The sequence below is a fragment of the Gigantopelta aegis genome, chromosome 9 (assembly GCF_016097555.1).
Source record: "Gigantopelta aegis isolate Gae_Host chromosome 9, Gae_host_genome, whole genome shotgun sequence".
Taxonomy (NCBI): domain Eukaryota; kingdom Metazoa; phylum Mollusca; class Gastropoda; order Neomphalida; family Peltospiridae; genus Gigantopelta; species Gigantopelta aegis.
Genome location: NC_054707.1, coordinates 63,785,129 through 63,808,737, shown reverse-complemented (window position 1 = coordinate 63,808,737; position 23,609 = coordinate 63,785,129). Strand labels below are relative to the sequence as shown.

Sequence of the window (23,609 nt, the reverse complement as noted above, 5' to 3'; positions counted from 1 at the left end):
GGTGGATAGAGACGCCGCCCCACACCATGACGCTGCCACCACCGAACCGGTGACGTTGTCTAACGTTAATGTCAGCAAAGCGCTCCCCAGGACGTCTGTAGACACGAACCCGACCGTCGTTGAACTGGAGACTAAACCTGGACTCATCAGTGAACATCACTCGACCCCACTGAACACGTTGCCACCGCAGATGAAGTGTGCACCAGTGACGTCTGGCCGTTATGTGACGTGGTAGGAGTGGTGGTCGAACAGCCTGGCGACAGCAGCGTAGATTATTGGCACTCAGACGATTGCGTATGGTTTGATCAGACACTCGAGTTCCAGTCGCAGTCCGCAGATTGTCACGTAATCAGCGTGCAGTGGTTGTGCGTTGACGTAGAGCCATATTGGTGATGTAGCGGTCCTCTCTATTTGTAGTGCTTCGGGGTCTTCCCGAACGTGGACGATTTCGAACAGAATTCGTTGCTTGGTACCGTTGCCACAGTCGGCCAACGACACTCTGACTGACACCAAGTCTCAGAGCAACATTTCTTTGCGTGTTGCCATCCTGAAGCCAAGCAATAGCCCTTCCTCGATCTTCGATAGTCAGTTGACGTCGTACCATTGTCGAATTTGGAGTGTGCACCGTACACGAACGCAAGCTCCAATTATACGGAAATTCAGCATTGGGAACATGGAATACACATGCAAAGCGTGCAAATGAAGCGCTTTGTGAAAAAGCAAGTTATGGGCACTTAGCAGACCTTTCGCTTTCACCCTAATTTACGTGCAAATGTAAGCATGTTTTCGCCATTAGAACTAGTCGACAGTGTCAATGACAGTGGATTTTAATTCATTTATGGGTTGCTTAGACCCACTTTCGTCAAAATGGAACAATACCATGCGTGACATTATGGTCTAGCTAATATAATTGACATTCAGAAAATAATGTCGAAAATATCGTCTGACCCTTAAATTCTTTTGAGTAGTATATTTGCCACATTAAATTTGAATTATAAAGCAGTTATTGTATTCAAAATTAAAATTGTATCTCTGCATAAAGCAGTCAAAAGGATATTTGACAAGGTCATGCTTACTCTCATGAAACAATGTCCTGTCATATGCTCCCCAAGACAATACATCCTTCATATATATGTAGTTTGTACCAGGAAGGAAGGAAGAAAGGAAATGTTTTATTTAACGACGCACTCAACACATTTTATTTACGGTTATATGGCATCGGACATATGGTTAAGGACCACACAGATATTGAGAGGAAACCCACTGTCACCACTTCATGGGCTACTCTTTTTGATTAACAGCAAGCTATCTTTTATATGCACCATCCCATAGACAGGATAGCACATACCACGGCCTTTGATGTACCAGTCATGGTGCACTGGCTGTAACGAGAAATAGCACAATGGGCCCACTGATGGGGATTGATCCCAGACCGACCGCGCATCAAGTGAATGCTTTGCCACTGGGCTACATCTCGCCTATTACAGGGGGAGGGAAGATGTCTAATTTTGACACAAATATTTGAACGGCCCTTTAGGCTGTATCCATTTTAAAGTTTGTTTGTTTAATGACACCACTAGAGCACATTGATTTATTCATCATCGGCTATTGGATGTCAAACATTTGGTAATTTCGATATACAGTCTTAATGAGAAAACCCGCTACATTTTACCATTAGTAGCAAGGAATATTTTATATGCACCACGGCCAGTCATGGTGCACTGGCTGGGATGACAAATAGCCTAATGGACCCACCGACAGGGATCGATCCCAGACAGACCGCGCATAAAGCGAGGGCTTTACCACTGGTCTAAAATATTCATAATCAAATAATTTTAGCCTAATCACTGTTAACTAGCCAAAAGATGAGAAAATAATGTTAGACGTCTTCCTCACATCCGAAATTAAAATTTCCAATTCTGTGGAACCCAGGTTTCCCTTACGGGGCCTCTTTGTCAGGGGTTCGGACACTTGCATAATATCCATTCTGCCAAGTCAGCTGTACAGAGATGAAGTTTAGAGGGAATTTCCTTGATGACGTCACCGAGAAATACCCCATCTTTTCTATCTTCATTTAATGAGAGTTCACATTTTTGTTTACGACAAATATCGTAAATTATGACACACTAAGAGAACTTTACGATACCTTCGAAAATCTGTCGTATCTTAAATCTACGACATTCGTATTTCGCTCGTAACTAGCTACAATATGTCATAGCTAAAATGGCTTCGAAAATACGGGCCCTGACTCTCACCTTGTTTTAACAGGTCCTAGGAAGATATTGCAGTTTACACAATCATCTATCGATATTGTAGCCGAGTGGTCAAACACGTATATGCTGGAATCCTAAAAAAAGAAAACATTTCATTAACAAAGGGGAAAATAACAGTACTAAAAAAAATACACACAGGTCTCAAGATTTGTAAGTGAAAATTTACCTGACCCATTAACTTAATAATAGGTTACTAAAAAAAAGAAGAGCGCAAATAACCAATTTCATTTTGTGTATAATAGACCTCTTACAACCAAATAAATCATGTCCTAAATTCATTGTACAATTGAAAAATATGTTATGAACTAGACTAGACGCAAAATTGAAAAAAATTCTTCACATGCCAAGGTTTTATTCCTCAAATTTGACTTGATGACTGGGAATTTTATCATCATATTCATTTTCATTTCAAAAACATCTCATTATAAGCTGGGCTTCTAGATTATGGTAGCCCCAACCCATGGCTAGTGATATTCAATGTTGGGCTAGTAAATAACTACTATTGCCATGCCAGACGGCTAGAGAAAAAGTCTTATTTTGTAAATATGAATATCCTGATCCCACCCCAACCCCCATTGTTAGTCTTTTTAAGCTCTCTCTCCCTCTTTAGGTGACATTACTATTATTTAGTAAAATTAACTTAACTTAAACAGTAAAGTAGGGCTAGTGAATTTTTAATCATGGCTAGTAAATGTTTAAAATCACTGATCCCATGGCTAGTGGATTTAAACACTTTCTAGAAGCCTGCATTAAGCTAAGTTAGAATTTAAAAGAGTAATACTCTACATGTATTTATTCAAATTAATAGATCTATATATTTTGCATTATAACATGTTAGGGGAGGGAAGGGGTGTTTGTCAAAGAATTAGGTATCGTTTTCAAAATATATCTTTATATAATAATAAAAAATGGGAATTATTTATATTCAGATTATGAATTTTTTACTCCAAAATTGGGAATAAAAATCGACATACATGTACATGTAGTCTTTGTGGAATAGTGCTGATTATCACAGTCTACAAACATAGCTGATAAAACATATATCCACATTATGTAAGAGAAAATACATCCTCAAAAAGTTACAAAAACATTTCCTGTTGTCAGTGATATTTAGAACATGCCTAGAAACAGTGGGCTGAATTTACGAAGCCTGTTTGTGTTAAATGCAGGCTGTGTTTAAGCATTGTAAATGTATGTAGCTACATATGTGTAAGAAATAAACAGGTGTTTAAGCATTGTAAATGTATGTAGTTACATACGTGTAAGAAATAAACAGGCGTCATAAATTCAACCCAGGGTGTCTGATAAAAAAAGAAAAGTTGCCAGCACTTGCCTTGCAGTTCTTGATGATAAACTGTTCTCCACCGACACTGCCCGGAAGTCTGCCTGCCGTCTCATTGTCCAGGTTTTCTATTGTGTAGTCCTTAATATTTTTCTTTTCCCGATGATCCCTACAGAAAATAGAATATTAAATTTATGATAAACAAAGGAAGGAAATATTTAATAACACCCCGGCACATTTTTAATACATTTTGTTTGTTTTGTTTAACGACATCACTAGAGCACATTGATTTATTAATCATCGGCTGTTGGATGTCAAACATTTGGTAATTTTGACATGTAGTCTTAGAGATGAAACCCACTACATTTTTCCGTTGGTAGCAAGGGATCTTTTATACAAATGTATGCACAATCCCACAGACAGTATAGCACATACACATGTACCACAGCCTTTGATAAACCAGTCGGGGTGCACTAGAACAAGAAATAGCCAAATGACAGGGATCAATCCTAGACCAACCGCGCATCAGACAAGTGCTTTACCATTGGGGTATGTCCCGTTCTATTTTCACTACATCTATTTGTTGACTTTCATATCACAATTTTGACATTTAGTTAATATATAGAGCAAACCTGCTTCTGCCACATGTAAGATACACCCGCTGATCAAGCAGCAAGGAATCTTTCATGTGGACTGTCCAGTAGACAAGACAGTACACACAGCACCACAACCTTTGACTTTGAAGGAGATATCGCTGGCACTATAATTTGTGATATCTCCTGCGATATTCTCCTAGGAGATATCGTTTCTTTTTGTTACGTCACGGTGTATGTTTCAACACTAAATTTATCATTAGTGACGTCATGCCACTGTTACTCTACTGCTGACAAATATAGTGACATTCAACCCACATTACTGACATTGTTTACAATTGTCGGAAATGAACAGAATGATAATGGGTGATAAAAAGAATACCCCCCTCTCGTGTCTTGTGATATCATAATTTATTAGCACTCGTTGATAAAAGTATAAAAATCCTCTGCAAGTCTCGGATTTAATATACTTTTATCAACTCGTGCTGATAAATTACGATATCATAAGACACTCGGGAAGTATCCTCTATATAGAAGGAAGAAATGTTTTATTTAACGATTCACTTAACACATGAAACACATTTTGGAACAATTTCATTTTCTTTTATGGTAATATTTATTTAAGTTTCACTTTTCAAAATCATTGGATAAACTAGTTGCAAAACGATAGTACAAGTCGGTGTGTTGGGGTGGGATAGATGGTGAGTAACATATTAAACTACTTATAAAGCTACGTCCAATATCCTACCTTGGTTTTTTATTCCGAAATGGAAATGATCCTTTGGAGCAAAAAACACCCATTTTTCAGTAGTTAAACTCATGACGAAGTGATTCTATTACATAGTATCATCAATATTTACAAGTTTTATTTACCACGATCCTACAACAGTTACTGTATTTGATGTAATGTAGATCAAAGGAATAGATATATGGTACATTGTAATACAAATACATGTATATAGTAAATCCATAAATGAACAGTAGAAACTCATCTTATCCACAGTAATGGTTCTGGTTCTCTTCGCATACACCATAAACCATACACCCACATATTATTCACATAGTTCTTCATTTGTGTGGCTCTTTCCTGTAGAACAGGCAAATTCCCACAGGTCGTTGCTTTTACACAACTCTGGGTGGTGATGCAGAAAACACCAATAAAGAAAACAATATTTTACAGCAAATAAAACTGCTTCACATGAACCCACAGATTTGTTTAACTCGATCCACATGACTGGGACGTTATTAAATGTCTCATCTGTATTTACACATTACAGATACACATGTATGTAGACACCTTCTGGTGATCGACAATCAATACATACACATACATGTACTTATTAATACATGTACATGTTCTTCTGAAGGAAAATTAAATTCCCTTGATCCAGAACTTGGGTTTCTTTAAACAATACAACACACTATTTTACAACGGTTTGTTTCTGCCTATATTTGTTCCATCATGACAATGCCAAAATGAATGATATAGAACTTGGTTTCTATAAACATTAATACCACACACTATTTGGCAACAGATTCTTCTACATTAGTACATGTATATCAGTTCCATCCTGATGATAATGCCAAAATGAATGATAAATGAAGGCTATATGACCAATCTAATCAATTGTACCAGGTAAGAATCTAGTCCTTCACCCTACTGCATGTGTACATGCTAGGAAACAGTGGAAATGATGTCAATAATTGATTACTTTTAAATTAGGACAATCTGTCCTGACTTTTTTTCTCTCTCTGAGCAAATGACGGAGAAACAGCCGATAATAATTTCTATTTTAGGAAATACTTAATTATACGATACTGTGCAAACATGGCTGCAGTTATTTCTGTTTCCAGATCAATAACTATTTTCATATTAAGTCTATCTGTGTCACTTGATTTTCACCGAGGTAAAAAAAGACAACTGGTTCTAATCATTCTAATTACACATAAAGACTGACCTTCTTATAGTGGCCAGTCTGTCGCATTCATTGCCTAGCAACAGCAAACAAACATGGAAGCCAGTACAAAATCAATCAAGAAAAATAAATTACATATATTTGATTGTGTCGTGAGACCATGTGTTCAATCTCAACAGTATAAACTGTTCCACAGCTGGTATATCAAAGGCTGTGGCATGTGTTATCCTGTCTGTGCATATAAAAGATTCCTTTCTACTAAAGGAAAAATGAAGCAGGTTTCCTTTCTAAGACTATAATTCAAAATTACCAAATGTTTGACATCCAACGATTAAGTGCTCTAGTGGTGTCGTTAAACAAAACAAACAGGTTTTTTTTGTACCTGTATCTGTTCAGTTGAACTGAACTTTGAACTCTGTACATGCATGCATCAAACCGGAAATCTAATTACTTAGCAGCAGCTCACAGTTACCAAATGGAACCGATAGTTTTAAAAGTGTACAAAGAGTACTCGCTGCCCATCTCCACCTTAGTAAAAATGTATGTGATTAAAACATTTTTTAGGCTACTATAATATCCTCCTCACCTTCAGCAAATGGTTTGTACTCTCCTGAAAACATTGATAATTGCAACTAGTTACTTATTGATATATGTACCAGTTACTAGGCAGTGCATAGTAAATTAAGTATATGCATACCCTGGCCAAGTTTGTCTCATTAAAGATGCATGAACTGTGGTTATATATACTCTTCAAAAAAAGTAGGGGAACCCTACTTTTTTGAAGAGTATATATATATATACATACAACATGTGTACACTAATGGAATTTTGACTTTCATTGCCTAAATTAATTACTAAAATAATGTTAGCGCGATAACACACCCATGTTTTAGGATGACATTACATACAATCAAGAACAAAACAATCTAAAAAATTAGAAAATAAAAATAAAATGGAAGCAACATACCCGGTACATGTATTTATGGGTACTATACAATGTATGTAATTCAAAATATACCACTAAGTCAATATTCAAAGACATCAAATATTATACAAAACAGCAGAGCTAGCACGCGCCAAATCAGCCAAAGACTGACATTTGTTTTCTCGGCCAGTGTCAATTCCTCGCAGAAATCCTGAGAATAAAGAAACGATATGTGCAATTGTCAGTCCTATTAGTTTATTACACGTGTAGAATCACATATGAACCATTGTCTTTGGAGATAAAATCAATATCCACGGCAGACACAAGCAAATGTGTGTTTAGTAGCATGCAGTAACTGTACGTCAGTTACTGTACATCAGTTTCTTATGAAATGGTAAATCTTGCAGAACTCAAATTTGGCAAGTTAAATGGCAAGGCCATTTGGCCTCAAATGATAAAGATTTCAACAACCACCTTAACCCTTTAATGCCCTGGACAAAACTGGCTGGCATAAATTCAGAAAGAAAAAAAATGGTTTATGAGTAAACAGCATAATTATTAAACACTTTAAGGATATATGAAATAAATATTTACAAATATAGTCAAAAAAGAAATGCATAGGTGATAGGAAACAAAAGTTTTTGATTTTACAAAATATCGGGGTTTTTTTTTTACAATGTACTGAATGACCATGCTTGTTATTATGTTAATGTTCCTGGAATGGGACAGCATGCCCAAATGCACCCTAAAACAAATTTAACGCACGTTGTACGACAATTGCAGGAAATCAGCATGAAATGATCAGATTTTGGCGAATGCACGTGAAACTTGGGGAAAAGATTGGGGTAGTGATGGGTATTTAAAGCTGCAATGCTCGCAATGATGTCTCATTTCCATTTCGACGTAGATAAGTTACAAGATGCCAAGACTAAGCCTGCCGAATCGAAACATTTCAATAGGCCGCCTCCAATTAGGTGAATCGCAGTCAGCAGTCGCATGCCACATGAACATCCATCAGAGCACCATTTCATGTCTCTGGGACAAGTACCAGCAGTTTCAATCAGCTGAAGACTGGCACAGAAGTGGAAGACCACGCATAACAACTGCAGCACAAGATCGCTACATCCAGGTTCTGCATTTGCATCACCGAACTGACACAACAACGAACACTGCTGGATGCATACCTGGTTTGAGAAGGGTGTCTGCACAAACCATTTGGAACCGACTTTGAAAAGCTGGTTTACGGGCTAGGAGACCGTATGTTGGCCCCGTCCTGTGACGTCAACATAAACTTTTATATGTTCGCTGGTGCATGAATGTACAGGGGTGGAACTTGGGGAAACTGGCGGCGAGTATGGTTCAGCGACGATTCACGTTTCCTTCTACAGTGACGTGATGGACAACAACATGTTTACAGATGCCGCAATGAACGTTTTGCCAATAACTGCGTCGCCCAAGTTGACAGATTCAGTGGAGGGAGTGTCATGATGTGGGGAGCCATCTCATACACCGGCAGAAGTGAACTTGTATTCGTACAAGGCAACCTGACAGCTGTACGCTACCGGGATGACATTTTTCGCCGTCACATGCTTCCCATTTTAGATCGACAGAGAGAACTCTTTCAGCAGGACAATGCCAGACCGCATACGGCACGTGTAACAATGGATTTCCTACAGAATGAGAACATTAATGTGCTGCCATGGCCATCAAGATTGCTAGATCTCAACCCTATTGAACATCTATGGGACAAACTGGACAGAGGTGCACTGCAGGAAGAATGGGCTAGGATTCCACATACCCGGTTTCAGAGACACATTCATTCTATGCCAAGGAGATGCTGTGCAGTGATTGCAAGGTACTGATTTCAGGGCCCTCAAGCGACGCTGTTTGGTGACGAAAACGCCTCCACTGTCGTCAGTCCATATCAAGAACATTGTCACATACTCATGTCAAATTTGACTGTGATACGATCATAAATAACAAAAGTATGCCACTTTATATTAAAGAGATAATTCCATGAATATTTCGCCTATGCGTTTCTCTTTTGACAGAGTATATTTTTATTTAAATGTACTTATATGAGTATATCAGGCAATACTCATATGACTACCATTTAAGTAATTATTACATGAGATTTATTAAAGATTTATTACAATCAGAGAAAAAACATCCAATTCATTTAACACAATGTCACTAGACCAATGTAACAGCAGAGAAAAGATTTCAAGTCAAACATGTTGCTGTAAATGCCTATAGTTCAAATATAAGTTTAATCATTAAAGCATTGTGCATGCTTTCGTCCCTCTATATATCTGGCACAAAAAGGTTTTACAACTGGACTATCAAGAATTCGAGATAATGTCTTGTCATTCACAGGCATTCATTTTTGGTGCCGGGGGGGGGGGGGGGGGGGGGTGCGGGAGGGGGGCAGGATGTAGCCCAGTGTTAAAAATGCTTGCTTGATGTACGGTCGGTTTAGGATCGATCCCTGTCGGTGGAATGGTGCATATAAAAGATCCCTTGCTGCTAATCAAAACGAGTAGCCCACAGCAACAGCGGGTTTCCTCTGTATCTGTGTGGTCGTTAAATATATATTTGACGTTATATAACTGTAAATAAAATGTGTTGAGTGTGTCATTAAATAAAAACATTTCCTTCCTTCATTTTGGTGAACCCATCAAAGTACAGATAGTATATTTTAATAAAGATATTAAGATATCTGAAAAATAATAAATATTTTTTAAAGTGATCCCCTAAATATTAAGATTTAATAAATATTTAAAATAAAAATAAAAATAAAATTATAAATAAATTTAACGTTTAAATATTAGGATTTACTTTTTAAATTTTAATAACAAAACCTCTTCTATCCAAAAATGTGAAGTAAAAACCCATTAATTAATACATTTACAGTATTACGTTTACAGATCAAGTGCTTATATTATAATATACACATACATTTCCTTTAAATCGTGATTTATCGTGGTTTTTAAAAAGTATCTAGTAACAAAACAAAAAACATAAATCATATCAAATGTTTTTATTTTCATTGATCATTGTACAAACTCATTAGTGACATGTGTTTCAAGTGACAAATATATCGGAATTATACCCATTTCCGTGAGTAACTGAATGTTGAACACATTAGTTATTGATAGCATAAAAATAATCCCTTGAAGTATACTGTAGTTAGCAACAATTTACTTACAAATAAGCAAAACTAACTCATAATATTATTATTTATTTAGTTAATTGGTCTCTTCGCTGACTTGCCTTGACATTACCATTTTAACATCTGCAGGCTGTCCAGCACACCCTTATGAAAAAGTAGGACAAAAGTAGGACTGAAAATATAGAAAAAGTAGGAAAATAGAAGAAAAAAGTAGGACAAAAGTAGGACTGAAACAGTACGTAGAAACATTAAGCATGCTCATACTGGGAAAACAAATGTGTTCAATCCAAAAAGTGGTACAGTGGTAAACCGGATTCTGTGTAATCCGGATCTCTGCGTAAACCGGTCCATTTCTAAAGCCCTGTCCAGCTACCATTTATCTCTTAGGTATAAATCTCTGCCTAATCTGTATTGTCTACTTCGGACCCCGGATCAGAAATCAAGAATGAAAGAACTGTTCATGCATTAATTACCTCTGTCTACACCGGATTGGGATTTGACTGAACGACGGGCTGCTTAATTAGTTGAACAATGATCGTCACTTGCCGAGTAATCAGGATGCCGTCGCAAGATCAAATACAAAATGTAATCGCACTCGTGTGAAGTTTACTCTTATTGCGGTAGGCCGTTAGATCTGGATTTTGTATTCAAATAATTCTGTACGTATGAATAAATAATGTTTTAGGAAATAAAATTAAAGTTAACCTAGTACAAATATTAGAACGACCAGAAACACGTTTAATATGCAACCACTAATATTTTATGCAGAAAATTATATTTGATATGTAATTACAGTCGTTAAAAAGACTCTGTTAGTGAATAATATCTTTAAAATTGCAGCAAACTCAGGAATGTCCCTTTAAGTATATTTTTTTTATGTTTGTGAAATAATCGATTGCAAGTCTGGCTTGAATGACTGTGTTTCCCAACCATCCATGAGTTCAAATCTCATTATTGATCGCGAGTTGTTGATCCTTCAAGAATCATAACTCTAGATGAACTCGGTCTAAACCGGTCCTCTATATAAACCGGACTATTTCGACGGTACGAAGTGAGTCCGGTTTAGACAGAGTCCACTGTATTACTGTACACACTTTAAAAATATGTGGTGCTTAGTTTCTAAAATAACATGAATCTTATGTAATGGTCATGTTATACAGTTATTTGAAATATCTCAAGGCATTGAGAAAAAAAAGATACGGAAAACTATGTATGACAGATGGATATACACACAAAAGGATGGAAATGAAACTTTTTACTGATTAATAACTATAAACCCATGTACAGGCTCAATATTGTAGTGCTGCAACTCTAGTGGCGTCATCCTGTCAAGCCAGTCCTGAGAGAAATAGTCATCCTACAGGGGGTGCAGGAAGGATAAAGTCTTGAGCTGTGCTCGCGTATTTGACACATTCATTTATTTTAACCCTCTAGTGCCCAAGTACTCAAAATATATACCAAAAATTATCGTATTCATTCAACTTACAGGTGTTAGTGTACATTGAACACTTCCATGTTTTTTTTTAATTTTCATAAATTTGTACATACTTTTAATAATGTAGCATATCTGCTACATTGGGCATTTAAGGAAACTGTAGCATATATGCTACATGTTATTAACTTTGTAAAATACATTATTATGGCATATATCTGTATCAAAAATAAACATTAAGAGCCCAAGACCATAAGGTAAAATAATTTTTATCTCAGAAACTTGATAGAAAGTAAGTTTTCCTTCGTGCCATTCCAACTTGCCTTCAGGGCTCGAAACTCACCAAAACATATGGTGGCCCAAAAAATAATAATTGATGTTGGCAAATTATGGTAAGATTTTAATGTGGAATACAAATATTAATAGTGGCTCATAGGTTATAGCTCTAAGAAAGATCGCCCAAATAATATTATGTGGGCGATCTTTCTTAGAGCTTATAACCTAATACCATTATTTTTTTAATATTTAAGTTGCCCACATGGGACATTGGTCGCAGTTGACGATCTGGCCACAGGCCATTTCGAGGCCTGTGCCTTGGTGCCCTAATTTTTTTTATTAAACCGAAGGCAACACTTGCCGTGCCCCCCAAAAACTTAAATTCGACCCCTGCATAGAGCACTATAGCCAAAGCTTCTGTGAGGGCTAAGGTTTGATTTGCTCAACAACACCACTAGAGCTCGATTTAATAATCAATGGCTATTGTATGTCAAACATTCGACAATTTTTTACATATATAACTTTAAAAGAAGAAAACTGCAACATTTTTCCATTAGAAGCAAGCGATCTTTTATATGCACCATTCTACAGATAGGATATCACATACCACAGCGTTTGGTGTACTAGTTGTGATGCACTGGTTAGAACGAGAAATAGTTATTTGAAGACTAGTTACTTTAGAACTCAAACATTTGTCAAACACTGCACACAAACGTCAGACACAAGACTGTTGACAGCTATAATATGTATTCAACCAATCAGTTTGTTTTCATTTGTGTGATCGCTAAAACTGTAGTGACCATGCCTTCTCAATGTATACAATATATTCTAATAGCTGACCAACTGATAGGAGTCGACCTCATTATAACTACCATTGTATGAAGAATATAGTTAGGTACAAGATGTCAAACATGATTATTTATAAATACATTTCCTAAATTATTATTATTAAATATAGAAACAAAAATACCAATAAATAAGTTTCAAGCACTTTCCAGGGTGAACATTTTTTAAAGCAGTTTCTAGGAATTTCCAGACTGCGATAATCAAAAAATCTATGACATGTACATGTATATCAAAAACTTCACATAACGTTAAGTTGTTTTCGCTTCCTATTTATTATACAAGTTTATTTTGCACAAGAATATATACCACGAAAGTGTTTCTGCCAGAAAGAAATTTTGGGATACGGCTCTATGGAATTGAATGCAACCACAGTCAACAGGGGGTATGGAGGGGCCTCCCCCAGAAAGAAAATGGGTTATGTTTAGGGTTAGGGTTATAAAATCATACAGAAATGACAAGAGTAATTAATTTTGTCAAAAATTTAACGTAAAAATATATTTATTACATACCTTCTTTTATGTTTTACAAAAACGTTTTTTAATTTAACGTCATAACAACACTTTGTTAAATCTATGATCAAAACTCATTTCATGGATTTACTTAACGTTAAGAATCAAACATAGTCTGCGGCAGCCTTGTGTAATGTTTCAAATATGATCTGACGTAATTTGTATATCATATATGACGTCAGTCAGTGTTCGAGATTAAATTTTTTGGGCAGTATCTGTTAGATACTAACATTTCAAAATCTGTTATCTCACCTGAGAATTTAGTATTATTGTATATGGTATCCCGGTGGGATACTGGGTTCTTGAAGTCTGGTATCCAAAATTAAATTCTGGTATCCCCGGGATATTGGGATACCGTTAATCTCGAACATGTCAGTAAATAAAATGAGCAAACTGAAACTTGTAAAAATAAAAAGGGAATTCCCCATTTAAAAGATCTGGTCCAGATCGAATGTATGTGCGATGCAAAATAAATTTATCACAAGGTTTCAAAATGTCTTCATCACTATAGTAAGATTGAATAGGTATGTAATAAATACATTTATCAAATAATATCTTACATTTTCAGTGCAATCAAAGTATGTGATATTTTTCAGATTACATACTTTAAGAATTTGATAACTTTGCAAATTAGATGTAAATTAATCGAGGTCATGGCACTAGGTTTATTGACATTTAAGCAAATGTACTAGGGTGACAATCGATAATTGACATATGTATTCATAGTTATCAAATAAAAACATTTCAATAGCAATTTTACACTGAAAGCTGTCAAACGTTCAAAAAAACAAAAAACGTTATGTACTAGTTTATTTTGATGTAAGGACACTCAAAATGACGTCATTCCAGTTTGACGTCATTTCCATTCAAAAAGACACTGCACCACATATCTCGAGTTTTCTGGAAAAACCTAGTAAGTCAGAAAAATCTGAATTTGAGATATTGACCGAAAACTACACCCTGCCAGGATTAAGCAGCCACTTATCAAAACAACTTGCTTTTTGATTATTTGTTCATCACTTAGGAAGAGTAAATTAGGGAAAACATGTTTTTGTTTTTATTTTGACAGTTCCATCGCAACTTGACGTATTAGGTTTTTCCAGCCTTGAATGAAAACAGTTACGGCACAGTTTATCAACAATAACCTAGCAAGTCAATAAAATTGGTTTCTTTATTCCACACATCTTGAAAAAAATACAAACTGCCGATCTAACTGAACTCCATGGCAAATACAAAATATAAAATACACAACCAGTCATTTGAAACCCCCTCTCAATTATTACCCCCAAAAGACCAATTTGAACCCGGCTACATCAAAATGTTGATTACATCAGTCCAATTTTTCCATAATTATACAGGGTGGCACAATAAAAATAAATGTCCCAAAATCTAATGGATTAATCAATCATGGAAAAGTGCTCTGTCAGATATTTTCACTCAAGAGCTTTCCCTTTATAGTGCACTTTGGCAGTCTTGCAAAGTCAGAAGTTTTTACTTCAGCAGCCGTTTAATCATTACACATAGGACATTTTAGTTTTATTGGGCCACCCGCCAGGAAAAACCTAGTAAGGGTTGTCAAGGATTTTGGTGTAGTGTTGATTGAATGCCTGACGGGGTGGGGTGGGGTGGGGTGGGGTGGGGTGGGGGGTTACATAATTCCCACTGATGGCTACATCAGTCAAATGCCTCCACAAGGTCGTGGCTAGCATCATTACTGGGAAGATCTAACCAAAACCTCTTCTTTGCAGGGACAAAACTGCTAATTTCAGGAGCTTCTGTTTTTTCACTGCAGGGATGCCTCTCGGCTCCACCATTATTCCCGGAAATGTCAGGATATCAAACTTTGGCTTTAAAAATTCGACTTCTGCAAATTCATCACCAAAATTCTGCTTGTAAAAGAGTGATCGACAACCCTTACGGAATTCAACTTCGGAAATGCTACCCAGTAGTGGCAACTGCAGATTCTTGCTTTGGCGGGTCCTATGCCCATCTTGAAAAAAAGTGGAAGTCGTTGTAGTGCATAACTACTGCTGAAGTGTGCTTGCTGGCCCTGGCACACAGATCAACAAAATCTATAGGGTGTATACTACCAAATCAAATCCCATAGACGACAATAGTAACATATGTAGCTAAAACTCCTACCTGCAGCGTATCAATCGATATAAACGACACGGATATAAATACTACTACCCCTCACACTTAAAGTGAATCAGAAAAAATGGGGGTCAAGCTGCTTGTTTCTGAGATAACGGGTAGCGTCTATGACTACCCTAGTTCCGCACAAAATTCGAGTACTTTTATTTACAGGTACCCCATACATGTTTCAAGCACAAGGCTACTTGACACATTGGTACTAGATGAAATAAAATTGCATATTTATTTTAGCCAGATGAAACTATTATTTTTTTACAACCAACACACTCACATTTATAACCAATCACAGGACTTGTGGTGTTCACTTCTCTATCAAAAGTTGGGTGCACCTCGAACTTTGACCCAGCCGGAAGTCTTTGGTTTAGTACTACCTATAAAATCAAGGATTTCTGGGGCTTTCCTCATTGTGTTTCCTGCGTCATGATTGGCCAGTTCGACTTGCTATGTTTTGCCAATACAAATAGTAAGGAATGTGTTGAGGAAAAACGTAGTAAGTATCAGAACAATGCCCCAACTTCAATTTGCTATGTTTTGGCTGAATAAATGAATCAATACTCGGGACCTGCTAGGTTTTACCATTACAAAATTCATGAAACCACAGATGATTTTTTATTCTTACATGTGTTATATGATGAGGTAAAACCTAGTAAGTCCAAAAATGGTCCTAACCCAATTTTGACCAAAATCAGACATACTAGGTTTTTCCAGAACACTCAAGATATTCTTACATCATTTGAATATCTAGTAATGGAGGATTGGAATTAAAGTTGCGTGTACAGTTTACAAAAACATGTTGTATTAAGCTTGTGATTATATAAGAAAGAGATTATTACCCTTGTGTGTTTCGGTATCGTCAATATCATATACTGTATTAGGAATAAAAATAATGTATTATGCGAGCATAATACAATGTTTATTCCTAATAGTAATATATACTACATGATATTGACAATACCGAAAAACACTGGTAATAACCTCTATGTATGCAATGTTATTTTAAAAGCATATTTCACCCTCACATCCCTCCTAGGTACAGGCCTGTATAGATAGCAAGCTCAACAAACATTTAGATAACGCATACAATATGACATCACTAATTCAGTTGATTTTTTAGTTTTTTCATGGAAACCAAGGGCTGTCTAAGTCAGTTAATTAACAGAACATGCAACTGGTTACACTTCAGTTTGCAACAAAACAATGGATCCATCACCAGTTCAAAATGGTTTGATCTTACACCCACACAAGTTTTTAAGTTTTATCAATGTCACTATGTAGAGTCTACATCATGGTGCTTGTTTTCCGATATAAACAGGGCAGGGCTAGAATTCACTCTTTTATTGCAGCATCCCACAGACAGGATAGGACATACATGTTGTACCACAACCTTTGATATACACACATACATGTACCAGTCGTGGTGCACTGGCTGGCAGGAGAAATGGCTCAACAGGCAGACCGATGGAGATTGATCCTAGACTGACCATCCACAAGCAAGTGCTCTACCACTGGGCTATGTCCTACCAGAAAACCCCCAACAAAAATTATGGTGCATGTGTCTGTCATCAATCTTTGCAAACAGTGACACAAACAAAAACGTAAAATGATACTGTTAATCGGTTCAAATTTGCAATACGATGGTGTAAAATTAGTAATTTAGTTCAAGAGTTCCTCTCATATCCTGGCGTCATATGTTTTCGATACGATTAGCAAAATATTTAAATATAATAAAAACAATACTTCGTACATATATACAATAATACTTTACCTTTCTCAAGTCACATAATTAGTTCATTGTGTAAAACTTTGATAATCTCTCATGAACATCAAATTTTCCTCCAAAAAAACTAGCCGCTAATTCTTACAGATGTTACCGCTATATACTCTGTCAAAAAAGAAACGCATAGGTGATAGACAAAGAAGAAAAGTTTTGGGGTTTTTTTACAAAATATCATTTTTTTGTACAATGTTTCTGAATGACCATGTTTGTTAATGTTCCTGGAATGGGACAGCATGCCCAAATGCACCCTCAACAAATTTAACACACGTGCGACAATTCCAGGAAATCGGCATGAAATGGTCAGATTTTGGTGAATGCACATGAAACTCGGGGAAAACATTGGGGTAGTGATGGGTATTTAAAGCTGCAATGATTGCAATGATGCCTCATTTCCATTTTGATGTAGACGAGTTACAAGATGCCAAGACTTAGCCTGCCAAATCGAAACATTGCAATAGGCCGCCTCCAGTTTGGTGAATTGAAGTCAGCAGTCGCACGCCACATGAACATCCATCAGAGCACCATTTCACGTCTCTGGAACAGGTACCAGCAGTTTCAATCAGCTGAACACCGGCCCAGAAGTGGAAGACCTCACATAACAACTGCAGCACTAGATTGCTACATCCGGGTTCTGTATTTGCGTCACCGCACTGCCACAGCAATGAACACTGCTGGACGCATACCTGGTTTGAGAAGGGTGTCTGCACAAACTATTCGGAACCAACTTCGAGAAGCTGGTTTACAGGCTAGGAGACCGTATGTTGGCTCCGTCCTGCGACGTCAACATCGACATTTACATGTTCGCTGGTGCACGAATGTACAGGGGTGGAACTTGGGAAACTGGCAGCGAGTATGGTTCAGCGCCGAGTCATGTTTCCTTCTACAGCGACGTGATGGACGACAACGTGTTTACAGACGCTGCAGTGAACGTTTTGCCAACAACTGCATCGCCCAAGTTGACAGATTCGGTGGAGGGAGTGTCATGATGTGGGGAGCCATCTCATACACCGGCAGAAGTGAACTTGTGTTCGTACAAGGCAACCTGACAGCTGAATGCTACCGGGATGAAATCCTTCGCCGTTACATGCTTCCCATTTTGGATCGACAAAGAGAACTCTTTCAGCTGGACAATGCCAGGCCGCATACGGCACATGTAACGATGGACTTCCTATAGAGTGAGAACATTAATGTGCTGCCATGGCCATCAAGATCGCCAGATCTCAACCCCACTGAACATCTATGGGACAAACTGGACAGACGTGTACGCCAGCGTGACCCGGAGCCTCAGACGCTTCTGCAACTGTCACGTGCAAGTGCAGGAAGAATGGGCTAGGATTCCACGTGCCAGGATTCAAAGACTCATTCAGTCTATGCCAAGGAGATGTCGCGCAAGTGATTGCTGCTGCTGGTGGCCACACAACATACTGATTTCAGCACCCTCGTGCGACACTGTTTGGTGACAAAAACGCCTCCACTGCCGCCAGTCCATAGCAAGAACATTGTCACATACTCATGTCAAATTTTACTGTGATACGATCATAAGTAACGAAATTATGCCACTTTGTATTAAAGAGATAATTCCATGAATATTTCGCCTATGCGTTTCTTTTTTGAGAAGAGTACCGGTATATTTTGATAAATGTCATATGTTTTCGACAGTTTCATTGGTTGTCTATTTTTCTGTCCTTCTTATGGTCATGTAGGGTCTATACTCCGTGAAATAATTTACATCAAAATCTTCTTCTGAAAATAAATAATAAAATGTTTGTAACTTGTAAAAATCGTTAATCTCGAACACTGCAACGACACCAAAATTCGGATTGCCACCGTAACTACAAAAAATATAACTCCACCAAACCACCTTGATGCCCCCACCAGAAATTACTGAAAAGAACTTTGTTGTGAATGATATAAGAGGTAACCCAACTAGCCTGCCATAACTTTTATTGTTCAGTGTAATGATCACGTGGTATATCATCTAACTTTGGCAGGTCAGATGTCAGCAGTGTTGCAGACGATAACTTTGCAGGGATTTATGATACCTGGATTTCGCTATGTGAGGCATTTCATCAGTACCAAAATATAGCATTCAGAAAAACTGATAACATGCAAAATATTTGTGGTATTTTAATTAAAACATAAAGTTGACTTGAATCATTTTCAATATTGATAGAAAAAAAAGACACTTCCTTGTTAATATTCAGGTTGATAGCAACGTAATCTCTCGTGATACATGCAGTTACAAACAATGGGGAACCAGACGTTTCGCTCCCCAGCCAGTTCGCCCCCACCCCAAATGCATAGATATATTTAGATATGACAGGAAATCGAAACTGATATTTTTTAAAGAGGAAGAACAGCTATGACAGATTTCGCAAAGACAAATAAAAAAACTAAATCAGGTAAGTATAATTGGTTTAAACACGTTCTTAAAATGAAAGGTGAAACTTAATTTAACTTACGTGGGGGAGGTGAGTTTGAGGTGGGCAGGATTTAACATAAACCCAATCAGTAAATATGTAAGAGAAGAAGGAACGGTATTCACAAGTTATCGCGCTATACATATATCGGCGTAATCATGGTACTTTGATGTCGGTTGAAGGTGTTTGTCGCTTTGATTCGTAATGACAATTTATTTATTTATTTATTATTTATTTGCGACTACTCGAGTATATATAATACTGTAGTTGAGGATATACTTTTTTTTATCACATTCTGAAGAAACTGAAAAGGCGTCTTCCTGGAGATCCAAAGGTTGAGGTCATGGTTACAGACTTGGAAAGCGCAGTGTGGAAGGCCTTTTCCAGCTGTACAGATCCGTGGATGCGGCTTTCACTGGGCGCAGGCCGTGAACCAAAAAGTAGGAGAACTTGGACTACAGGTATAAATATTTTATCTTCGAAATGATGCATCTTTAGAATATATATACTCTTCAAAAAAAGAAACGCAAAAGGGTACAAATGGGTTATAACTCCGATTTTATGTTTCCTACCGGTTCATGCTTTGTGAATATAAGGTCATTGCATGTCCCAAACACATTCCCACGGTTACATTCAATAAAACACAGCTACTGTACAATAAAGTTCCAAAATGTGAATATTCGCAAAAACGCAGCCACGTGCAAACCATGTCACCACAGCACGTGCGTTGTCTGCACGTGCAACATGAACACCGACAGTATAAAAGTGCAGGGTGTTCGCTTGCCTGGCCTCTGTATCTGGCCGACAGTTGACAATCCAGGACATGCCAAGTCTCAGTGAACCGCAGAGAAACAATGCCATCGGCCGACTAGACGCAGGCGAATCCAGAACGGCCGTTGCCAGGGCATTCCATGTGTCCCCAAGCACCATCTCCAGACTGTGGGACCGTTACCAGCAACATGGATCAACACGTGACCTCCCTAGATCCGGTCGACCACGGGTCACTACCCCCGGGTAGGACCGCTACATCCGGGTACGCCACCTTCGGGAACGATTGACTACTGCCACCTCCACAGCCACAGCAATACCAGGTTTGCGCAGGATATCCGACCAGACCGTACGGAACCGCCTACGTGAGGTAGGAATTCGTGCCAGACGTCCAGTTCGAGGTGTCATCTTAACACCACAACACCGTCGACTCCGACTGCAGTGGTGCCAGATTCATCGACAATGGCCTCAACTGCGACGGAGACAGGTGTGGTTCAGTGACGAGTCCCGATTTCTGCTCCGACGTCATGATGTCGCGTGTATAGGCGTCGTGGTGAACGTTATGCGGCAAACTGCGTGCAGGAAGTGGACAGATTCGGCGGGGGTAGTGTCATGGTGTGGGCAGCCATCTCACACACTGGCAGAACTGACCTGGTCCACATGCAGGGCAACCTGAATGCACAGGGCTACATTGACCAGATCCTCCGGCCACACATCGTTCCAGTTATGGCCAACGCCAACGCAGTGTTCCAACATAACAACGCCAGGCCTCACACAGCACGTCTCACAACGGCTTTCCTACAGAACAACAACATTAATGTCCTTCCTTGGCCATCGAAATCACCGGATTTGAACCCAATTGAGCATCTATGGGACGAGTTGGACCGATGCCTCCGACAGCGACAACCACAGCCCCAGACCCTGCCCGAGCTGGCAGCAGCCTTGCAGGCCGAGTGGGCCACCATCCCCCGGGACATCATCCGTACTCTGGTTGCTTCAATGGGCAGGCGGTGCCAGGCAGTTGTCAACACACGCGGAGGCCACACCCGGTATTGACTCCAGATGACCTTGACCTTGGTGGTGTGTCCTATCACTTACTCACAATGGACTAGAGTGAATTGTGAACAATCCTGCAACATTTGGTAATTATCGGACTCACCATTTAATAATTAAATCAATTCTCCAAATGTTACGACAATGTGGTTTTGCGTTTCTTCTTTTGAAGAGTATATATATATATATATATATATATATATATATACATACATATTACGAAACGCCAATTTAATAAGTATGCATTTAATTTCAGGTTGCTTACAGGAATGACGATAGCGTTCACAAGTTTATACGACAAGCAATGGCGCTGAATTTCCTTCCCGCGGAACACATCCGCCCTGCATTCAGGAAGCTCCGCGAGAGAGTGGGTACAGCTCCAGCCCTGAATAATCTTCTCGAATACATACAAGGGACATGGCTGAACAGTGAGATATGGAAACCGGAGACATGGTCTGTTTCAGCAGCCCATAAGAACTAATAACGATGTGGAGGGGTGGCACAGACGCCTGAACGTAAAGTCTGGCGATACAAAGGTAACTATTGGATTCAATGACAGTTACACAAGTTTGTCCATATATTGCTAGCTATATTATTATTATTATTATTATTATTGTTGTTTAACGACACCCCAGAACAAGGTAACATTATTGATAAAACTACTCTTTTGTAGTGGGCTCTTGTTATATATATACCTTTTTATTTAATTTTTTCAGCAATCACTGTACACATTGATTGAGCTACTACATAAGGAGGCGGCTCTCTTGCCACTACACGCAAGGATGGTTTTTGAGGGGAAACTAAAACGCAGAATAAGAAAGGCGGGAAACAGTTTGGAGGGGAAATTATTCCAGCTTTGGGATGACTACGAGCAGGAGATCATGTCGGCCAGTCGTCTTCTCAAGGAATGTGCAAAACTCTATGGATTATGAAAACAATATCTGTGATATTCAAAAACGTTTCTAGTGTGGTTCTCCTCTTTGTGCTGTTAATGTAGTGCTCAATATGTTTAACGTCATTTTTATGTCAAGTAATGACGTCATTAATTGTTGTCTCCTATTCAGTGCCTCCACATCTGTATTGCTTGTAATAAATATTATATGTGAAGTTTGTGCTGAAAGGAAAGAAAGGTGCAATTATTTTAATAAAGAAAATTTATTTATATTGATATTGTTGCGTTATGTTTTTTTTCCACCTATAGTCTGTTCCAGCCCCCTCAAAAAAACGTGGTTAAACTTAAAAACAAAAGTAAGTGTTTTGAAAAATATACCATTTCAACAGGTGTTGTTTTGGCTGGAAACGATTTGGGGGCGAACTGGCACATCGTGGGGGTGAACCGACACATTATTCGGGGGCGAACTGGCTGGGGGGCGAAACGTCATGGATCCCAAACAATGTATTGAAAACAGAAACGTCTGCATTGGTCCACGGATAAAAAAAAAAACCACCCGAAAAACCTACTGAAGCAAATGTTCTTATCCCGCCCATATCTATAAACCTACTTCGTCAGTCAAGACAGCCTGCTATGTTAAAAATATTTTAACAAACAATACTGAAATATGAATTTATGTTCATGATGAAAATTATGAATGAAATTATTAATACAGAATCCGGCGAATGCAACCTTACCAAGAATATACCGGTTTCTCATCTTCTACCTCCTCCAGTGGTTGTCTACTACCAAAAAATCGTGAAAACAAACAACCCATGTCTGGTTAAATTCATTAGGGAGAAAGTATTCTCATTGATGAGATAATTTAAAATCAAAGCATGTTTGTGCTAGTTTTATAATGTCAAAACATGCAAGCACGCAAGTTTTTACAGCTTCACATTAAAGAATGCTCAGTTTTTGATTGGACAAAAATAACTCGGATGTGTTCGTTTGGCTAATCGTGGTAAATTGGAATACCGGTACATTACTTGTAGTTTAGTGAACTGACTGAAAGAAATATTTTATGTAACGACGAACTCAACACATTTTATTTACGGTTATATGTTGTCAGACATATGGTTAAGGACCACGCAGATATTGAGAGAAGAAACCCGCTGTCGCCATTCATGGGCTACTCTTTTCGATTAGCAGCAAGGGATCTTTTATATGCACCATTCTACAGACAGGATAGCACATACCACGGCCAGTCGTGGTGCACTGGCTGGAACGAGAAATAGCCCAATGGGCCCACTGACGAGGATCGATCCCACACCGACCGCGC

The 23,609-nt window shown here is 38.2% G+C and overlaps 1 protein-coding gene across 1 annotated transcript in view; it reads right to left on the bottom strand.

The window, feature by feature from the left end:
* Positions 1-23,211, bottom strand: part of LOC121381896 (protein XRP2-like) — a 31,712-nt gene extending 8,501 nt beyond the window's left edge. The window contains exons 1-3 of the mRNA XM_041511298.1: positions 23,026-23,211; positions 3,607-3,724; positions 2,256-2,347 (exon numbers count right to left, since the gene is read on the bottom strand). Of these exons, the coding sequence (XP_041367232.1) occupies positions 2,256-2,347; positions 3,607-3,724; positions 23,026-23,105 (290 nt within the window). The 5' untranslated portion in view covers positions 23,106-23,211. The remainder of the gene's footprint in view (positions 1-2,255; positions 2,348-3,606; positions 3,725-23,025) is intronic.
* Between the last annotated feature and the right edge of the window lie 398 nt (positions 23,212-23,609).